Here is a 22,895-nt window from a genome sequence, read left to right as displayed (position 1 = left end):
AGTAGAGTTATTTTCGTCACAAAAGTATATGCCCATCAGTTTAGAAATTACGCTTTCTAGGTGACATAACTGAAGTAGAACACGTCCAGTTATGGCTCTGGTAGAGTAGGCATACTGATTATCACATTCGAATTCATGAAATTTCAAAATCCTCACAATTTTCTCCTAACGCAACAAACCGTCATTTTCTCATCTTGGACCGTAAGAAATCAATAGAATGCTGTAATCGTTGCGGTGAAAAAGCTGCGATGCCTACAATGTCCGGCGAAAAAATTATGCTTCCAAGATGAACGGATAATAGCTTAAAAGAATTCAACAATTTACTTTACAAGTCAGTGGGGTTTACGACGTTTTCCCCACAAATATCACCCGGTCTGAATCAAAATTCAAGTGCCTACTTGAAAATGACATCTTCCATTCATAAACCTGGCCTGACAATAGGTTACGGCAAGGACAGGGATCGCGGCACATCACCTATTTGAGTCCTGTAGGTGATGTGCCTGTAGCTGCGACATAACTTCAACTGAGCCGTGGCGACCGTTGCACATAAGGACAAAAGTGTGACAAGGCTAGGCAGGACCAGGTAAATTTCTACATTAGGTTGAAGTTTCATCCCCATGTGCAACAGGAGAATGAACCTCTGCCTATACACCTGAGATCTGCAGTGTCCATTCTAATATAAGTTCAAAAAAGAAAAATGCTCAGTACCAACACCACTAGTTGCCGGACTGAGTGGGCAATCGAAATGTAGAGCTTAGTAGGGAATTGTGAGACCCTAACAAAAAATGTGTTCACAAAATGGTGCAGCACTGATTAGCCTTCTTGGCTTGCTTGTAGAACATCTGCAATCCAGAGAGGCAAAGACTTAGTGCCATAAACACAAATTCAACACATCCTTTATTTTGAGCTGGTTAAAATCGACGCCCTTACAAGATAAACCCTTCTAAATTACAAAACAATTTAACACGCAAGCAGTGTAAATAACGAAAGGAGCAACTGTACCTGTGAAGCAGAGCTTAGGTCGTTACTCTTGTCAACCAGATTATCGAGATTCTCCCCGCGTTTAAGGACGCTTTCGATTGTTTTATGCTGAAGTACACATTCATTCATGATTGCGTAAGAAAATGTTTTTCTAATAACGAAACCACATATCCTAAACAGATAGGCAAACAGAAAAGAGGGATGTCACTGAACAACAATATCATCCTGGAAACATATTCTGCTAATGCGGTTACGATGTGATTCATGTCAAATGACAGTCAACACTGAGATATTAAGTTAATGAACATTAACTGTTTCCTGGCAGCGCTTTGTATAAAGGGCGAGATGGAGAAGAGAAGTATTATACCAGGATAACTTTTGTCTCGTCCAAATCTTTTTGGATCTTGGCCAGTTTATCAGCCTCAGTAGGATTCTGTAGCATTTCCCACTCAATCACTTCAGAAGCAAGTACAAATCAGAAACATCCTGTTGTCTCCGACTTGATCCATCTTAAGAGATTTCAATAACAGAATAACCAAGGTCCTCAAGAAAATCAACAACCCCACATGAAGAAACAATTAAGCACTCCGTCAAGTATGTGTCCCCATTCCAAACCAAAATTCTGGTTGAAAGTAAACCTGGTACTTCACAAGAGCTTCTGGTAAAAAAGGCCATGCATCGGTACTGTCTGTATTCTTAATCTTCCAAGAGTCACCAAAAGTCTTCTGATATTCATCTAACACCTGCAAACCGAATCAATCAGTTTGGATCAACCAGACTCGAAAGATGCCAGTCCCACCCTTTCTCAAAATGTCTAAGTTGTACTTCAAATCGAAAAATCGATTCTGGTTTCTGGCAATTTTTACAATGAGAGCGCGGCATGCATTGTCGATAAGGAGAGTTCAACTGTAACTTAGCGACTTCCTAACTCATTTACAGCGCAGCCCAAAATCACAAGCTATACTCAACAAACCTTGTTAATGACCGAGAAAGCACTCCTCAGGGGGTACTCCTTATCAGCAAAGACTAGCCCACAAAGTCCACTTCGGTTGTAGCAATGCACCACGTACTCTGTTTGCAGAGCGTAAGAACAAAGGGGAAGGGAAATGTCTTAGAGCCCCATTTTTCAAACTCTCGTAAGCAAATCTGATCAACAAAGACCTATAACAAAAAAATTGCATCATAACTGCGCCGAGAAAGATCCCAGCTCAATCGAAACATGGACGAGGTCTGCGTCATGATCATGTCCTCTCGACAAGTATCACACTAAAGTAGAAGGATTCACTAAGCGAAAGGTCGCAAACTACAACTTCGACTCAATTGGCATGAGTATTCACGAGAAAAAAAGGTCAGCCTATTAATAACCGGGAGAGCAAATCATCTGCGCAACTCAACATCGGTCCAGTGGAGGACTCCTTCTTTTCCTTTTTTTCTTTTTTTCTTTTTCAAAATAAAATAAAGCAAATCATTCGCAGAAAGCCAAGGCGAGAGAACTCACCGTCCTGTTCAACAGTCTGGCGCTGTCCAAGAGGAGTCCGTCCCGCTATGGTCCGCGACGCAAACAGAATAAACTCCTTCGCGGCCTGGCGCTGGAAGAAACCGAAATGCGACACATCCGAGGCGTTAGCTAACATAAGCGACTCTCCTCCTTGGGCCACAGGCGCTTTCAGCACCAACAACGCAGTGATCTTCATTGCTCCTGAAAACCCCTTCCACTACTCGACAGTTCCTCTTCTCTTTCCCGCAACCAGAACCAAATTCACAACCAAAAAAACACAGCACGCTTCCTCGCCCAACCTCCAAACCCTAACAACACACTTGGTCACCTACATGAACCCCCAGCATCAAAAAAACAAAAAAATAAATAAAAAATAAATAAATCCAGAAATCGCCCTTCAACACAACAAGCTGTCTCTGCAAGCACCGGCTGAGACCACATGGACAAAGACACTCTCCGAGGCTCCAGCCTTTCGTAGAAATCACAGCCTGCGGGGCCGATGAACACGCTCCGCGAATAAACTTGTATGATCGCGTGATCAACAGACTTCCGCGCATCTGCAAGGCAGGAGAGTGATCAATGAATGTCTGGATGATATTTTTGGATGAATCCTGTTCGGAAGGTACTTATAAATGTATAAACTAATTAGGAATTACAGAATGTCAATAATTTTGTAGGAATCACCAAAAATAAACATAGAATATTCAACAACTGATATGCAATTGTTTCGTATTGCAGGCTAACACCATCTACGTTATTTTTTAAATAACTAGTTCAATAATGGCGATCTTTCTAGTTCAATAAAACTAAATTTGCGTCGATATATCAAAATTATAATTGTAATCATTTACTTCAACGTTTATAACTACAACACATTAAAGTTAAATTCAAAGATGTTAGGATAATCTGTGAAACCAGTACAAGTGAATAAAAAGAAAGAGAAAACACCAGGTAAGACATAAGATTACAAAAATCCAACATCGAGCACACAAACTTAAAATGATGGTCACAGTGAATCAAATACAATAATAATATCGAGGAGCACATGTTAAGAAAATGCATGCATATAATGCAACATATATGCAAAAAAATTATAATTTCTTAAATTTCATGATTATTTTGTTCGATCCTTAAATAATGCCATTTTTATGGATGACTCATGAAAAGAACACTTTCAAAATTGAATAATAAGTCACCATCAAGGATCACAAAAATGTAAAGATATCAAATTTTGTTACGCACTCAAAAACAAAACATCTTTTTTGCACAGTTGTAATTGTAACTGTAAATGTAGGAAAACTTTAAGATGATGAAATCTTTGCATGTGTGAATAATTTGCCTTGAACTTTTCGGAAACAGATTGGTTAGATGTCCTCCATAAATACCATGTTGGTCCAAATTGTTTGAATGATTATATTTCAATACTATACACTATTACACAACTTGAAACAGCTAACCTTCATATCTCACAAGTGTATGAAAGTGAAACATCTCTAGATAAGATCTAAGGAATACCCAATTGAAAAAAAAAAAAAAAAAAAAAAAAAAAAAAGGGAATGAAAGAGAGAGAGAAAGAAAATGAAAGATCTCCTTAACCCATTTCATGTCAAAGTCAAAAATCTTCGACATATCCCAACAGTTCAATGCACAAGACAACAACACACAGCACACGAGACACCAACCACGATTAGCAGAGTAGCTTAGCGGAGCCCTAAGTGTCATTAGCTGACTAATCACGACGCTGAGTGGCGTAAAACATCAACATATGCACGCACGTGAGCTTGTGAGGGGAGTCGGCGAGCGAGTGAGGAAACAACAAACGATGAGGCTTGAGCATGGCGAGCAGGATTGCCATGGCGCCCGTGGATCCATAAGCTTCGAAGGCGACTCGTCTGGCTAATAATCTCTCCGTGCCAGCGAATTCGCCGTTTTCAACTGGGATTTTGTGATATCTTCGTTGGTCTCGGTGAGGAGGATTGCGATGGATACGAATTCTGTGTGGGGTTCCTGGGGTTTGGTGGTGGCGTCGATTGTTACCCTTTTGGTGGTGCGAGCTGTTTGGGTGCTTCAGATTACTGGGAGGGCGTTACCGGCTCAGTCGGGTGTGAAGCGTCGGCCTCTGCGCACGCTCATCGTGCTGGGATCTGGTAAGTGCACCCTTCTGAACTGTATATATGTTTGTTCAATTGAGTGGTGTTTTTGTGTAGCCATGCTTTTTGGGCGTTAACATTTGAAATTTTAGTTGCATTGATCACTTGGTGGTTGGAGCTCATTCAGGTGGTCATACAGCGGAGATGATGAGCTTGGTTCGAGTGATGGACTTGAAGCGCTATGCCCCGCGGCATTACATTGCTGGTGCCACTGATAACATGAGCCTGCCCAGAGCTGAAAGAGTTGAAGCTGAGCTGCTGAAAAGCGCCCAGTTTTCAGATCAGGTAGGTTTGCGAGGAGTTGGGATGCAGGGCACTCTCTTTGATCACTTCAATTCGATTGCATTTTAATTTTCAGCGCTGTGGCGTTTCGATTCCGTGAATCAGATCGAAGACATGATGTCTCGATCCCGATTGTCTCCTTGTGAACGAATCCTCTTTGTAGCAGACTTCGGAGCCTGCAATGAACTTACCGTCGTCTTTGTATGTCCAGAATTCTGTAGGCAGTGTTAGGATTTTTAAAGATCTGAAATCTGGCAGAATGACAGGATACCAAGGCTGCAGATGAATGGCTTCAAAGGAGTCAGTACTCTAAGATTTACCGAAGCCGTGAAGTGGGTCAGTCGTATGTAACTTCAGTCTTCACGACTTTGTGGGCGTTTGCTCATTCTGTTGTACAAGTTTTGCGTATACAGCCGGATGTTGTAAGTTCCCAAAAATTGCACCTTTTGGTTAACACACAATTTTGTAAGCTTTTGTTTTCTTGTTTTCTTCTTCACGTGATTCCTTATTTCTGACAGAATGGGTGTTTTTACTCTGCATTCAATGTTGTTAAGTTTTAAATCTACTACCTACTTATTATGATGGGTTTAGAAATTCCTCGTTAAGGTTTTGCCCGATACTCACAGGTCTTGTTCTAATCGGGTCGCAGATTCTATGTAATGGGCCCGGGACCTGTTTACCGATATGTGTGGCTGGTTTCCTGCTTAAGGTACTTCGGATCACCGGATTGTAATCACTCTTGGCATCATAGCCGCAATTTAGGGTTTGGGCATCTTCCGACATTGCGCTTGAATAATCATCTGAAATAGCTTCCTTACTTGTTCACATACTGTCTTTTGAATTTGTCACCCAAGTTCTAACACATGCTTTGCTAAGAATGCAGCTTGTGGGATGGAGATGGGTTGTGGTTGTGTACGTGGAGAGCATTGCGCGGGTGAAGAAGCTATCGCTTACAGGCTTATTGCTATACAAGCTCAGACTTGCAGATCAGTTTTTCGTGCAGTGGAAAGACTTGAAGACGAAGTACCCTCAAGCCAATTACGTAGGCCGTCTGATGTGATTTATCCATGGCACCGGATCTAATTATCTCTGCATTGTTGAATGCGTTGGAAGCATTCATTTGCATTTACAGCTATTCTGGACGGAGCGCGTAATGTATAGAGTCTCCTATATCGGAGTTTTGTGATATCTGTACTCTTTTCAGAAGAGGAATCGTAGTATTGCAGGTATCGTGTGCCAATTCATTTCAAAGCTTAGTTACATTCCTGGTATCGTGTAGTTACAACAATGCGGAGGATTCAGAACTTCGAAATACATAGGGATTATTTACTTTTATCAGCTCAATTTGTGATGTTAAGGTTGGGCCATACTTTTGTATCCTTTTAGCAATTCCTAGACGATCATCACAGACTTTGTTCGGCTGGTGTGACTGAAACTGGCAGCAGCTAGTAACTGAATGAAAGAAAAGACAATGTGATGCCAAGTTTTAGGGTTTAGGGTTTAGGAATTACAGGGTTTGCAAATGACTCTGAAAAGCCCACTAGTTCACAAAAGAAACAAAAGAATGTAGACATCACACACATCAAAGTATTCCAAAATGACTTAGGTGATGGTTGGTTTGAAACAATACCTCGTAAAACTATTGAAGCAGTTGCTTGTAAATTAGTAATTCTTAAACTATTGAGCAAGGAACAAGAACTTTGCAACATTATTTGCTTGGAGGAGAGATGTGATGGTTTTTATTAGAAATAGTCAAATATTTTGTTCTTTTATTTTGGCAATGAAACTTGAGAAGATGAAATGAGTAGGAGTTAGTACACTCATTTTGGGGGGTTAAGTGAAAATACAATTTAGTACATTTCTCCAAAAAGCTAACTTGGACTAATAAGAGAACAATAATTGAATGAAACATTGATGCTTTTGGTGGAAATAGATTTAATCCCACTAAAGAATTTGTTCTACTAATTATTAATTAAGAGCAAGGACAAAAGTAGAAGCAATCTTAAGCAGTTCTATGTGCTTCTATTAGTGTTTTTACAAATTGTATATTATCCTCTTTTTCCTTTTTTCTATTTTTTTCCTTTTAAAAAGTTGTATCTTCTAATGGATTTTGTAGTGGCACCATGTTGTAAGTCGTATTTTATTTATTGTTATTTATTTATTGTTATTTTTTCTATTTGTCTTTTTACCTACCTACTGGCTTTATCCAATGCATTAGATTGAAGGTAAAGCAAAATAAGTTATAGCAATAATAAAATAGGAATATGAAATTATTTATACTTGCAAGAAATTCATTGCAAATTTTAGATGTTTTTATTATGATAAAATTACTTCCATAACAACAAATTTTCAAAATTTATTATTATTACCATTACTATTATTATTTCTATTATATATTATGTTCTTTATAATATATTTATTTATATAGCAATATTTATTTTGGATTAATCTAATTATTATCATATTACTCAAAGATAAAATGATTATCCCAAGATGTTGTGAAATATTTTAAAATTAAGAATATTTTTCTTTAATGATATATAGTTGTTTTTAATTTAAAATGTTTTTTTAAAAATCCATTAATATTTAAAATTTATAAATAATTTACATTTAAATAATAAAAATTATAATTAAAATAAATTTAATAATTTTAAAAACATTTTAAAATTTTTATCATTTTTTGAATTTAATTAATTCTCAAGGTGATTAGGGCTTCAGGTGTATTCATTGGCTCATTTGGGTGGGCTGCCCAGGTTGGGGCAGGAGAAAGGGCGGGAGTTCGAGAGCAGCGGATGAATGAGCCTCGTGGGGGGTAGGCGTCATCCATAAACAAATTCATCTACAACTGTGCAGGTTGCCGAGTTGATGATATCCCCCGATACCCTCAACGGCCGGTTCTCAATCGGGGCACTCCGTCTGCTCCAAGTTTTCTCACGTGTTGCAAGCTAGCCTTCTGTTTTGTTTGTCAACATCTTTGCAGCTCAAGCTTGCCCTACTTTTCTTCTACTCTCAACGTGCCAGTATTGGGCTTGTCCTTCTTCTCAGTGGAATTTTGGTCCCGAGTGCTGCTCCGGTGGTCCTTGATCAGTTTGTGTTTGCATTTTTTTGCCTCAACGTTTCACTCCAGGTTGTTCATTGTCTCTGTTAGGGCACGTGACGTTATCTGTCTGGGAGGTAATTTAATGCTATTTGAGCTCTTATATCGCTTCGGAGAGTCACTTGCGATGCTCTAGAAAAATCAGCTGCTGCGCAGTTTTCGGTCCTGTGTTTTGCTTGTTTGAAGTCTAGTGTTAGGTTTTGGGCGTCTTGAAGATCAATTTGGTTTTTCTGTGTCTTTTGATATTGATACTAGATTTTGAATTTTTTTTACAAGGCTAGGGACTGAATTTTGTAGGGTTTTCTTCCAAGTCCAATTTTCAAGCGTTCTGGACCCGTACGAGTCAGGTCGAAGCAAATGTACATCCAGAATTGCTGGGTGCTGTAAAATCTATTTTTGGCTTGATGAATGTCCAAATAGTATAGCGTAACGTTGATCTTATTACACCGATCTGTGCAGTGTAGGGCTCTGCACAGGCTTTTCTTCGAAGTTTGAGGATATCACTGAGAACAGAAAGTTTCAAAGATGTCGATGGTTTTCGCTCCTCGCATGGCTGAAGCCGCACCCAGTTCACATGCGGGTGCTTCTTGGAGTCCCTACGACAACAACGGAGGGTGACTTTTTTCTCACGCCCTTCCTGTACTTTGGAAATGGAGAAACCAGTGCAATGACTCTAAATGCGTGTGATGATTCCAATTTATCCCGGTTAGTTTGCCGTTTTCTCCACCGCTTTTCGGTCAAGCTCCATGCATACGAAATGCTGATTGTGTTGGTGAATGCGCAGGACATGCGTGGCTATAGCTGGTGCAGATTACTGTGTGATTGCTGCTGATACGAGGATGTCTACTGGGTTCAGCATTCTGACTCGTGATTACTCGAAAATTCATCAGATGTGGGTTTGTGCATGTGATCTTTCTCAACTGTTGTTCAGTTTTAACCTATGATCAAATGATTGCCTTTCTTGTGTAATAGAGCATACTCTGCCTTAAAATGTCGAGTGAGTGGTAATTAGGTTAGGGTTTGGACTAGGATTTATATGCGTACAAGAGATCACATCTGTGTATTTTGGATTGCTCAGAACGGAGAAGTGCGTGCTGGCGTCGTCTGGATTTCAGGCGGACGTCCGATCTCTTCAGAAGAACCTGGACGCCCGGCATCAGGTACAGAATCCAGATACTCGCGTGTTGGTGCATTAGTCGCTTGTAGAGTAATTAGCAGACATTAAGAAACTGAAGCATTTTCCTTCATGTATGTAGATTTATCAGCACCAGCATAACAAGCAGATGAGCTGTCCAGCTATGGCACAACTGCTTTCAAATACACTTTACTACAAGCGATTCTTTCCCTATTACGCATTTAACGTGCTTGGTGGCTTGGACAATGAAGGTACGTAGATCTGTCTCGTCAAATACATTTACGTGGTACTAGTATCGTCTGTATTACATTGTTTGGTAGGCTTTGATCGACTTCATATTAGGAATATCGGATGACCGCGTACTCTATTATTTATTATTATTATGGACCATGCTGTTCTGCAAGCATTATACATGGAAAAAACTAGTCTGGCTTCTTCCATGTCTGGACAATGCTAAGTGGTGAGGACAAACCGTTGTGCACATTCATTGAATAGCATTTTTATTACATTTATTTTGGGTTTTGGCACGCAGGTAAAGGCTGCGTGTACACATATGACGCTGTTGGTTCCTACGAACGTTCGGGATATAGTTCCCAAGGTTCTGGTCAGACACTTATCATGCCTGTCCTGGACAACCAACTGAAGTCTGCTAGTCCTCTTGTCCTACCACCAAGGGTGAGCGTGAAAACTTACGACTTATGTGTCGTTTGTTCTATGGAATTATTTGAAATTGTAGTTCTAAATGCCTTTTATGTGGTATTATTTAGCGATTGTGTTTTGATGCTCATGCGCTTTCCTTTTTAATTATTTTTATTTTCAATCGTTCTTTCGAGTGTAGGAGTCATCAACTCCTTTGACAGAGAACGAGGCGGTCGATCTCATCAAGGATACTTTTGCCTCGGCTGCTGAGCGTGATATTTATACGGTAATTTTTGTTTTGTTATTTTGTTATTATGACATTTATACGAAATTTATATCTGTTTCTATTTTTAGACAAACCTGAGACATGTCTATTTTGATCTCTTACCACATTTATGTGATCGACTGTGGTTATTACTTTTTTCCTGTACTTACTTAAAGTACTGGATGTAATTCAGGGTGACGGTGTAGAGATTGTGATCATTAACAAGGACGGGATTAGAAGAGAAACCATGCCCCTCAAACGTGATTAGGCCTGATACACGTTCGAAAGTTGTGCACTTTACTGTTAGGACATCTTCTAGCACAAAGTGAGTCCTGATAGGCAGGTGATGGAAAAGAACGAGTTAGAAGTGGCCAGTTTGAAGGTTTTATGCCATTTTCTCGATGCAGAATATGTTTAGAAATGTTACACTGCATAATCTTTCATGTGTAAATCCATGTGGAATTTTTGCACATGAAGTTGAGATTTCTCGTTTGTTGATTCGCTCGTACTTGGTATATTACGTAAACGAGAAATCTCAGTTAATCCTCTGGCAGTATCGACTCTGTTCTATTCATTCGTTTGGGTGCTGATGTTGGTTGTGTGACTGGATGGTTTTAATTACTAATTTCTGGAAGGTTTCTTTGATTTCCATGTCTATCAAGGCACCACTCTAAGCTCCCACTTCGCTTCTCAAACCTAGGGACATTTCATGAGAAAATTCACTACACAAATTACTTGGATTTGAATGATATTAACGTTGTTGCGTAGAATTGATAGTAGATAAATCACTCAATCTGAAGTAAGAATTTCAGAAAGACTTTCATACAATTTTTCTCTGCACTTTACTGATCTCGACATCCCATGACATGAATAAATAGTGAGATTATGTCATGTCTAGGTCTCTGTTCACATCTGTGATAAGTTTATCTCAATTCACTTCTTGAAGTCAAGGTTTGATATTTCCACGGCTTCAAATCCATCGAACTGGATTCACAGAGTAATGAAAAAAATCACTTCACTTCTAATTATGTTTTATACCACCAAGATTTTATTTATTATTATTATAATTTTTATATTGAATATAAGATATTTAATTCTTTATTTACATTTATTGATACATGAATATTATATTGGACTAGATGAATCCATGTTAAGACATTCAAAGATGTATTTAAGTCAAGAAATAAATGAATAAAAATACAAAATACAAAAAATGAATTACTAATATTTATCTAATTAAAACTTTTGAAAAAACAATATTTAGCATGAAATTTTAATTGTCCTTTTTAGGCAGAAGAATCTTGATAGAATGGGAGGAAGTGCATTGAGAGAGTGCTACATAAAGTTGACCATGGAAAAAAAATACATTGTTGTAGATCCATAGCAATGTGCTTCACCGATTGTCATTGGGATTTGTTTATTGTTATTGCAAATATAAGACAGATTGGAAATTGCTTTCTGTTTAGAATGAATGGAAGTTCTTTTATTATGGAAGTTAATATAATCTGCAGAATGAACAAGTTTCTAGCAAATTTCCCTCTAAAAATTCTTGCTTTAAGAACTTGATCTATTAGTCTTGTAATTATCAATTGAGTTCCATTGCAAAGTCCATGATAAGAAGTAATATTTCTCAGTAGCATCATTGGAGTCTCAATCTTAAGATAAAGCCTCGATATGGCCATTCTAGATGGATTAAGTGACTTGATGAATTTGATTGGATAAACATTATTGTTGTTGACACCATCTTTGACAACAACTTCATCAATGCTTAGATATTCTTGTTCTTATCTAAAAAAATATGGCCATAATCTTCTTATAAATATCCTCTACATTATCATTATATGTAGATAAAATGATTTTTTTCCTACAATAATTGGAAAAAATCTCTACCAAAAACTATTGTAGATCCTCCAAATGCGGGATTAATATTCCTAATGTCTCTAAAAGAACAATTAACTACCTCAAGACAATAATAATGTTGTATTGGAAGTTCATCCAAAATAATAAGCGCAGTTTGGCAAATAAACTTAGGATGGTTGGAATTCTTATTAATTGAACAAAAAGAGTCTTTATTACAATCTAGTGGAATTTTAAACATAGAATGGACTGTTCTTCCTTCTTTAAGTAGTAATGTGGTAATTCTTGATGATGCAACAAATATGAAAATCTTTTGCATCAATCAAACTTTAATTGCCAAAATATTATTTACAAATATTTTACTAGTTTGTATACGTCCATTTAGAAAAAACATGCGTCCATATTCTTTCATTATAGAGGCCATAATATCATCATATGCCTTTTTTTTGTTGAAGATTCAATTGTTGAATGTTCCATGTTCTTTCTTCACCAATAAATTTGCTTCTAATTGTTGAATGTTCCATGTTCTTTCTTCACCAATAAATTGATTTCTAATAATTATTGTATTTAAATTATTTCTTGGTAATGGCATTGGAAGAAATCGTACAAGTGTTTTATTGGAGACTTGCAAAATCTTATCTAGCAAGGAAAGTCCAAAATCCTTAATTTGTTCATCTATAGGATTGCTAATTCTATATTCTCTTTGCAAACAAGCATTGAGATCATTGAAGATGCTTTTCCAAAACCTTTTCCATTGGTTTAATAAATTTAGTGGATTAAAGAATTATAAATTCCAGATAATATTAAGTTTTTTGATGAAAACCAAGAAGGGTGATTGTGGTGAATGAGAGCCACTGTATGTAGCTTTGAGCTTAATATCTACATTCTTAATATACATATATGCAAAGCTTTATAAAACGACTTATAAAATGGCATGTAAATTCTATAAAACGACTTATAATGTAATGGAGTATAGATAAGATATTTGTATTATTGATTTATATATATATATATATATATATATATAGATAGTCGGAGCCATGTTTGAGAAGTATATAGAAGTTTTTAGAATTGAGGCTAGATTAGTGGACTATGTAGGATCCACCATGGAACATTCTAAAAAAGCTTAGGATAGTTATCTAGGTAGGGCCTACTATAGAACATTCTAGAAAGTATTCAAAGAGGTTATTTAGGTAGAGTCCTCTATAAAAAAATAATTTTTGGAAGTTCTAAGATAGTTGGACAAATTGTAAATAAGACTAGCCAGAGCCATCTAGGCAACTAATTAGATATGATTTTTGACCCTTTCTCTTAATAAAGTTTGATTTTCCATATTCCTATTTAGTTTTGTTCAATTTTCTTTTATTGTAGCTTGCTCTATCCTACGTTGTGATAGAATTTATGTTGTTGTGGATTTGAAGGTTTTAGAATTTTAAGATAGTCTAGTCTCATTTCATTGGTATCAAAGCGAGTGTAAGAATGTTCTTTTGTAGCATGTCAATAGACATTCTGTATTTTAAGGTCAATATTGTGATCATACTAATATTCTATTGAGGCTACCATGACCTATTCTTAAGAAGTCAGTTGGAAGGAGAGGAGGCATTACAATAGTAGAGTCGAGCAAGGAAATTGCAACATGGGAGATATGATGGAATAATCCTAGATGAAAGCTCAGATACAACACATCCTAGAGCAGATAGCTACTCTACAAGAGCAAATAGAGTCCTCTAAGACAAGGGAGTTGACATTTGTTAGGCTGAAATTGAATAAGCCTGGTACAAATTCTGGCACTTTAAGGCAAGAAGATGTATGCCAATGGCTCTTCAACATGCAACAATACTTCTAACTATCTAAGCAAATACCACCATAAAAATTATATATGTAGCCAACTATTTGAAAGATGTAACAGCTATTTGATAGCAATATCAAGTTCAAAGCTATGGAGCTCAAGGTGGATTTTGTGATTGGGAGGAATTTAAGGCCAAGTTTAGGAATCAATTTTGGCCCATCAATGCGGAAAAGATAGTACTCGATCAATTGAAAAATCTTATACAATCTAGATCAATGCAAAATTACGTCTCTTGATTCAAGTCTCTAAATTTATAATGTTTCAAAGGTAAAGATGATGGATCAATTTCTATAAGGATTGAAACCTGATATTTAGCAAGATGTAGAATTAAGAGATCTATAAACTTTTAAAGATGCAATTAGGATTGCAGAGAGGGTAGATGCTATAGATTTCAGAAATTGTAGAGCACAACCTTGAACACAAAGTCATATGTTGCTATCTAATACTATGGCACAACAATCAATACGAATGGAGATTGATGTCTTTGAAGGATCATTGATACCAAAAAGACGACAAATATTGGTGCAAAAGGAATTGTATTTCTATTATCTAGAGCTAGGCCATCAGATCGGAGGTTGTCCAAAATATCAAAATTCAAGCACCAACAAATCAAGGTGGGTTCATTGCCTTGAGATTCATCAAGTTGATAATGAGATAGAGCCTATGTCAAGTGCTTGTAGATTGTGGCTCTACAAAAAGTTGCATCTCGACTAAAATTACCAACCAATTTGGAATTAAAATTAAGATAATCAAAGAAGGTAGTATATATCTTGCAGATGATCGAGAAAATATATTTATTCAGATATGTGAAGAAGTAACCTTAAGTTTGAGTCATACTTATATCTTAAGAGAGAAGTTCAAGGTAATAAAGCTAAGATATGATGTTATCCTCAATATGCCATGGCTAAAGGTGGAAAATAAACGAATTGATTGGCTAATAAACACAATCTTTTTTAAAGATGGTATACATAAGATGATTCTTTGTACCTGTGCATTGAGTGAGAAGGAAAAAAAAAATTGTAGCTAAAGACTTATTAGTAGAGATGGCCTTTATGAAGAAAAAAAATACAACATAAGCAAACGATATATATGGTGGTTCCAAATCTTGCATCAATGGTGAAAAAGACAATCGAAGGAATAGAATGAGTAGATCAACTCATATGGGAATATCAAGATGTCTTTCTAATTGATCCACCTAGTCGCATGCCTCTTGATTAAGATGCCTCCTTCCAAATAGAACTATTGCTTAAGGCCAAACTAGCAAGTTGGCCAATTTATTACCTAACACCAATTGAACTTGAAGAGCTGGAGAAAATATTCATTAAACTCTTAGAGAAGTGCCTCATTTAAGAAAGCAAATCACCATAGAGAGCACTTGTATTCTTTGAATCCAAGAAAGATAGTAGACTTTGACTTTACATTAATTATCAGGGCTTTAATAAACAAACTGTTAAGAATGAATATTCACTTCTATGCGTGGAGAATTTTCTTGACCAATTTCAAGGTGTGATCATCTTTAACGAATTGGACCTTTAGAATGGCTATTGGCAAACACCTATTGTAAAAGAGGATATAAAAAATACAACATTTTGTACACACTATGGACATTTTGAATGGCTTATTTTACCTTTTAGCCTCACCAATACTCTAGCGTCCTTCATAGATTACATGAATAAATTGTTTTGGGATCTTTTGGATTAGTATGTAAATGTCTTTGTCAATGATATCCTATTGTATAGTAAAATCATTAAGGAACATGAGCAACATCTATGAAAAGAGCTACATTGATTACAAGATAATCGCTTCTATTATAAGCAATCAAAGTATGAACTTAAGAAGTCAGAGGTCACTTTTTTGAGGCATACTTATAGAGCAAGATAAGGTGAAAGTAGTGGAGGATTATCAAAACTCCAAGGCTGCTTCAAAAGTCACCTCCTTCTTAGGCCTTAGTGGATATTATTGCTATTTTGTTTGATAATTTACATACATTGTTGCCTCATTGACAAGCTTATTAGAGAAGGATGCTCCATTTGAATGAAAAACTAGAAAAATAAAGCACCTTTGATAGGTTGAAGGAAGTTCTCATTATTACTCTAATATTGGAATTATATAATTTCAACTTTTCTTATACATTTGATATTGATGCTTTCAACTTTGCTATTGGAGTAGTCCTTCAACAAGACTTTAGTAGAGACCTTCAATCCATAGCTTATGAATTATGCAAGCTCAAAAGAATAGAGCATAATTACTCTGCACCTGATCAAGACTAATTAAAAATTATATATGCTACAAAGATTTGGTAACATTATCAATTGAAAAAGCCAGTGATTATTTGGATTGATTATCAATTCTTACTATACAATTTATATCTAAAAAAATATGAAATCGTGACTTTATTGTTGGAAAGAATAGTTTTAGCTTTTTGACATTCACCTTAAATACAAGCAAGGGCAACAATATATTGTGCTAGATAGCTTATTGTAAAGACCAAACTTAAAGACCGAATTAAGAGATAAGATAGAAGTTGCTACCATTAGTAGTGCCATTTCAAATCTAACCAAAGAGGTAAAATGGAAAGAAGTTACTTATTAGGATGTTTATTTTAAGATGGTTAGCAATTGGCTAAAGATGAACAATGTATAATATCAAGATTAAAGTCTTAATGATGGCTTGTTATATTACAAGAAGCAGATTTATATATATAAAAATACTATACTTTGGACATGCATACTTCAAAAAAGAGATGATATTCCAATATCTAGACAACTAGTGCATAAAAAGATTCTAAAACAAATTTCAAGAACATGATTTTGGACAGGTTTGGATTATGATGTTTGAGCTTTTATGCACTCTTGCAAATCATGCCTATGTAATAAAACATATAATATAACATCTTCTAAATTATTGGAGCCAATTCCACTACAGATGACATGATGGGAGTAGGTGACTATAGATCTCATTACGTGTTTGCTATGGACACTTTATAATTACAGTGCAATAACTCTCTTTGTAGACCAACTCTCAAAGAAACTTCACTTGGCTATGGTGCACTCGAATATTGATGCTTTAACACTTATATAGGTCTTCTTTGATAATATCTTTTGTCTCCATAAATTACCTCATGTCATCATTTTAGATTAAGATCTATGCTTCACAAGAAGTTTTTGGCAAGCCTTATTCAAGCTACTCAGCACATAAATTACCATATCCACTGTCTTTCATCCCCAAATAGATGGATAAATAGAGCATGCAAATTGGACCTTAGAAGATATGTTACAAGTATTAGTGACAATATATTATAATAATTGGGATGAATATTTGATGTCCATGGAGTTTTCTTACAATAATAGTATTTAAGCAAGTACTAATTCTTTTTTAATAGCAATTAGCATTCAATTATGCCAACAACTCTCTATTATCTCATGGAAACCAACAACTTGACAATAAAAGATTTTATATAGTAGATCACAATAGCCTTCTAAAAGATATAGCATTGTTTCTTTACTGCACAAAATTGATAAAAGTAATATATAGATAATCACTGACAATACAAAATCTTATGAGAAGATGATCAAATATTACTCTCAAACACCAATTTGCCACTTCTTACATCAGTTCAAATTCATAAACTAATACCTTTAAGGCTTAGACCGTTCCACATTTCTATAATCATTTTTGATGTTGCATACTATCTCGAGCTTCTGCCACATATTTGAGACTATTTGGTCTTCCAGGTTTTGCAACTTAAGGAATTTTATACCAAACCAAGGTGCTTTCTTGACCAATACTAACTACCACTACTACTAGTTGTAGTTGATGATCAACAAGAGTATTAAGTAGACAATATTTTGGAGCATTGTTATTTTTATCATAACAAGACATCTACAACTTGAATACAAAATTCTCCAAAAAACTATCTCATCCACGATGCAACATAGGAATCTGTATGAAACCTCATTCATTACTAAGAAACAATTTGGACATACCATCGAGAGCAAAATAAGTATAATGGAATATAAATTAGATATTTGTATTGTTAACGCATAGAGATAGATAGTTGGAGACATGTTTGAGAAGTTTATAGAAGTTTTTAGAATTGGGATTAAATTAGTGGACTATATAGAATCTACTATAGAACATTCTAGAAGAATTAAGGGTGGTTATTTAGATAAGATCTACCATAGAATATTCTAGAAAGAACTTAAGATGGTTATCTAGGGGGAATGTACTATTAAGAACATTTTGAAAAGTTCTAAGATGGTTGGACAAAGTATAAATAGGATTAGCCAAGGCTATTTGGGCATCTCATTAGACATAGCTTTGGATCCTTTCTCTTAATAAAGTTTGATTTTGCATCTTCCTATTCAATTTTGTTCTATTTTCTTTTGTTGTAGCCTGCTCTGTCCTATTTTGTGATGGAATTTATATTGCTATGGATTAGAAGGGTTTTAGATTTTTGAGATAGTCTGGTCCAGTTTCGTATAAACTTAGAGAAGGTAAATATTTTTTGATGAAAACAAAGACCTATCCATATAACTATCAAGAACCACTACTTGTCTCCTTGAGCAATCTTAATATATAGATGTATATATTATTAGATAAAAAATTATTAGGTAGATAATATCTCACTTAAGAAATATTGAAGAGATCTTTTAGATGTTAATTAAATCATTAGAATCCTATAAATATACACCTGGTTATTGAAAATTGACCTATAAGTTTCTTATTTTTATAAAGTTGTGTTCCAATCTTGGTTCAAGATTCTTATTTATTACTAATTGCCAATATCAATTCTAGTTTTTTATCTATCTTATGTCTATCTAATTTTTGTTATATTTTCTCATTGTAGTAATACAAAAGTATATTATTTTATTTGAATTTTGTTGAGACTCATGTTTCTGACATCTAGTTAGTTTTTTAATCTTGAATTCATATAAAATTCTATATTAATATTTTTATTTAGATTCTAATACAAAGATCTTAATTGAATTTAATTGTGTTTAAATAATGATTATCTTTTGTAATCTATACATAAGAAATTAAACTATATTTATATAATAAATTCATATAGTTATATTTTGTGCGTATTTATTTTTTATATTTATTCATATTTCGAAATTCACATATCTTACTAATCATCTTTGAATGAAATTTTTAGACCATGGTATTTTTTATTTTTATTTTATTTTATTTTTTTGCTGTGCCAAATATTTTAAATCTATAGCTATTTTTTTATTATTTTGATATACCAAAAATAAGCTCGAAATTTTAGTTTTAGAATGATGCATTTGATTTTATAATATATATATATTTTTATATATAATTTATCTAAATTATTTATATTAATTTTTTAATTATTTTATTTTTAAAATTAATTAAATTAAATATATATTTAATATTAGCTTTAAAATTATACATTCATAATCATCCTCCCAATAATTGATCCCCCCAAAACTTATGACCTCTAATAACTATTTTATTCTCTTTTCTAAAATCACAAATTCTTAATCCTATATAAATGCTCATACTTTTTATTTTTATTTTTATTTTTCTAATATTTAATTTTAAATCACAAAAACTTAATCTTGCATTCTTCGTATTAATATTTAAGAGAATCCCAATAATTAATCATGTGTTAGTAAACTATTTACAAAGTCTCAAATAACTACTAAACATGTGCATAAATAAAAGGCATATGATATAAATAATAAAAAATCATAAAAAATGATATTAAATAATACGATTAAATAGTATTATACTATTTATTTAATAATAATATTTAATATTATTATTTAATACTATTTACTTAATATTATTTAATATTATTTATTTATTTAGATTTATTTTATATTATTTTATAATATTTATTTAATAATATTATTTATTATTATTATAAAATTATACTATAAAATAATACTATTAAATAATAGACAAATGAAATAATGTAGGCATAAATAATCGAAAAATAAAATAGAAATATTGTTGTATTTATGTTTCAAAGTTAGTAAAAGATATTTATTACTTTTACTTAAATAACTTTTATTTAAATAATTATTTATGTTTCAAAGTTAATAAAAGATATTTAAAATTTAAAATTTAGAATTAGTAAGTTTTACAATAGATTTTTAGGTTGAAATTAGGTTATCAAAATATACAAAGAGATTAATTATTATTTTAAAGTTATTTTAGAATAAAAATTTAATCTTAGAAGTATAGATTTAATATTTATGATAAAAAATTATACACTTTGTAGAATAATGTAAATAAAAGAATTTTTAATACATGTTAATAAAATGCAATATAAATTTAATTTGTGATTTTTTACAAATTGTTCGAAGATAAGATTGAAATATTTATTATTAATTGATGAATTAATAATATTCTTTGGAATTAATCAAAAAATACATATTCAAGATTCCAAACTATTTATTTGGTTTTTCATGTTAAGATCTTCAAGTATCATAGAACAATATGACAATCATAGTAATGATATTGATAGAATTTCAAATATAGAAGGCATTTGTGGAGATACTTAAGGATTTGAATTCTATGTTGGAGCATTAAGGGTTTTTTGAAAGAAAAAAAAATATGTTAATAAGAAAATAATATGCAAACTTATGCAAGAAAATTGAACATGTCACAAGGATTATTGACCATGTAATGATTTGCAACAATAATATATTGAATTTTGGACTTTTTATATGTGAATTATTTTTATACTAAATAAGTCTTATTTTTTTAATAAATAACCATTAAAACCAAGTTGGTGTGAAGAATCTATCCTCCAATTTAGTAATAAAAGAAGTTTTAGAAAATTACTTTAAAATTTGAAATATTATTGTAATATTGCAAGTGATATGCTTTCAAAGTATTATTCTAATAAATTTGAAGATATCACATTTGCTACTTGAAATACTGCAATATGTAATAAAGTAAAAGGTGATGATAAATTTTTATATGATAGATTAATTTATACAAATAGAAAAGAAGATTTTTAATATTGTGGATTATTAAATTATTGACTACCAAGGCTGAAAGACATATGTTGCTTGGGTGGAGAATTGGATGATTTAAAACTATTATCATACATAAAATGTCTTAAAATTATAAGACGCTTAATTAAAGAAGTGTTTAGAGAAGTATTTAGAGAAGTTTTTAAATCAAAGTGGTTGGGGCTTTCTGTACAACTTAAAAGATGGATATTGGATTTGATAAATTGTTTTTAAAAAGGGTGAGCTATATAAGAAGTTTAAGCCATCCTAACTTAATAACATATTATTTTTCAATAAAAGATAAATAGAAATAAAAGAATTGAATCTTCTATAATAAAAAAAATATATATTATTTAAAATTAGGAATGAAATTGATACAAAGAAATTTGAGAAATATGTTGTAAGAAGAAAAATAAGTATCTTTCATTTTACTTACTCATATTGTACATCAAATTGCAAAATGAATGTGTTAGTTATAGAACATGCACATTGTATATCATAATCAAAAGCTTGACAATATTTTGATTAATATTATAGAAACAAAAATTATGAATAAGATTGTTTGATTTACTACTATTAAAGTGATAGTCTAAGATTGAAGTTGTAAGATTAAAATTGGAGGAAATCAAAAAGCCACAAAGAGTAATTATGTTTATAATAGTCTTAAATTTATGGCTCCAAAGGTGTGAAAATCAAAACTCAAATTATCATAATATGCCCTTTTGATACTAATGCTTATTCATTTACAATAGTAGGTTTTAAAATTCTTAAAAATATATATATATTTTTTAACATTAAAATATTAAAAAAATTAAGAAAATTTTAAAAAGATATTAGATTAAATTTAACTTTGAATTGAAATAATTTAACAAAAGTTATTTGAGAGTGTTGGAAATTGAATCATTAGTATTGGCCAAAGTTTGGAAATATATGTAAAATATTGAATATGTTGAAGAAGAATTAGTATGGAAAATGTACCATATTTTTTAACATTAAAGATCATTAATCATGAAAACATAGTATTTCAGCAAGTACACAATAGATTGCTACTAGTAAGACCTATACAAAAATAAATATTAAGTGTATATTGGATTGATTAGATTTCATTGATTAGATTTTATATTTTTATATATATTTCTATGTTATAGTAATGGTTGGATACCTTTTGATGAATAATATTTGGTAAAATTAGATTAAAATGTAATATGTGCACTATTCTTAATTTTATGTTCAATTCTGATTAAATTTTTGATTGTTGGATGAATCACCAGAAGAATAAATATTTGGTGGAATCAATATTTATGACAAATAAGACAACAATTTGTAAATAAAGTGAAAACATTGAGTCTTGTTGGAACAAGTGGAATAGGCAAGACAACAATAGCAAAGGCCATACTCAATGAAATATAGTTCAATCTTTATAGATGCATAGAAACAAAGTGATTATTAGTTTAATTGGAGAATTTTATTTTTATTGGATATTAAGTTGAAAAAAACCAAAGAAATTAATATATCATTGAAGACCTTAAATATTGATATCAAGAATAATATAAAATAAATAAATAAATAAAGTGAAGAAAAGATTTTAAAGCTAATTCTACTTGGTTGACCATCGAAACATGAAAGAGAAAGATATCTTTAATTTAAAAGCAAGGATGTGTTTTAGGAGCATATAACTCTTTTAGTGTGGTTTTTAAAAATTGACTTTCTAAAAGACAAGTCATTTACAAGTTTTAGTTAGACCATTGTTTTTGTTTGAAAGTTTTCAAATTTAGACATATATTCAAATTTCTCTAAAAACAAATAGATTTGTAGACATTAAAGATTCAGCTATTTATGATATTGAAGTAATTTTGCACATGACATGGCTTTTGTAGATATTAAATTGACTTATTTCTTCCATTTTAAAACTCCTCCAATGCTAGCTTTAGAATTTTTCGTAAGTTTTTAATTTTAAAATATAAATAATTCAACTTATTACTTTTTTATTTGACTATTTTTTATGAATATTTTTATTTTTAAATTAGCCTGCCCTCTTGTATTAATTTTAGTGGTATATTTAGAATCTTTAGTAAGTCTATAATTTAAAAGAATTGAGGCTTTCAAAATTTAAAAATAATATTTTTTTTACTATCCAAAAAATAAAACAA

The 22,895-nt window shown here is 32.8% G+C and overlaps 3 protein-coding genes across 6 annotated transcripts; 2 read left to right on the top strand and 1 right to left on the bottom strand.

Annotated features, from left to right (window-relative positions):
• Nucleotides 1–273: 273 nt before the first annotated feature.
• Nucleotides 274–2,918, bottom strand: LOC112293495 (VAMP-like protein YKT61). Its single transcript, XM_024542972.3, has 6 exons — nt 2,480–2,918; nt 1,955–2,052; nt 1,620–1,724; nt 1,349–1,414; nt 1,003–1,089; nt 274–842 (listed from the first exon to the last, which is right to left on the bottom strand). The coding sequence occupies exons 1-6, from the start codon at nt 2,673–2,675 to the stop codon at nt 792–794; spliced, it is 603 nt and encodes a 200-aa protein (XP_024398740.1). The 5' UTR covers nt 2,676–2,918; the 3' UTR covers nt 274–791.
• Nucleotides 2,919–4,128: 1,210 nt separating this feature from the next.
• LOC112293228 (uncharacterized) lies at nt 4,129–6,319 on the top strand. Its single transcript, XM_024542429.3, has 5 exons — nt 4,129–4,626; nt 4,757–4,914; nt 5,178–5,333; nt 5,561–5,620; nt 5,795–6,319. Exons 1-5 carry the CDS (start codon nt 4,461–4,463, stop codon nt 5,969–5,971), a joined length of 717 nt encoding a protein of 238 aa, XP_024398197.1. The 5' UTR covers nt 4,129–4,460; the 3' UTR covers nt 5,972–6,319.
• A 1,559-nt stretch (nt 6,320–7,878) lies between these two features.
• Nucleotides 7,879–10,590, top strand: LOC112292984 (proteasome subunit beta type-1). Of its 4 annotated transcripts, none has more exons than XM_024541992.3 (8): nt 7,879–8,038; nt 8,473–8,622; nt 8,793–8,900; nt 9,087–9,168; nt 9,265–9,394; nt 9,676–9,818; nt 9,982–10,068; nt 10,241–10,590. In XM_024541992.3, exons 2-8 carry the CDS (start codon nt 8,534–8,536, stop codon nt 10,313–10,315), a joined length of 714 nt encoding a protein of 237 aa, XP_024397760.1. In that variant the 5' UTR covers nt 7,879–8,038; nt 8,473–8,533; the 3' UTR covers nt 10,316–10,590. The 4 variants fall into 4 exon arrangements, with proteins under 4 accessions (XP_024397760.1, XP_024397759.1, XP_024397757.1 ...); XM_024541991.3 differs by having other exon boundaries at nt 8,468–8,622; XM_024541989.3 differs by having other exon boundaries at nt 7,879–8,085.
• Nucleotides 10,591–22,895: the final 12,305 nt, after the last annotated feature.

The sequence above is a fragment of the Physcomitrium patens genome, chromosome 16, assembly GCF_059467195.1.
Source record: "Physcomitrium patens ecotype Gransden chromosome 16, ASM5946719v1, whole genome shotgun sequence".
NCBI lineage: Eukaryota > Viridiplantae > Streptophyta > Bryopsida > Funariales > Funariaceae > Physcomitrium > Physcomitrium patens.
Note: the sequence above shows the minus strand (reverse complement) of the source record. Positions and strands in the feature narration are given on the sequence as shown.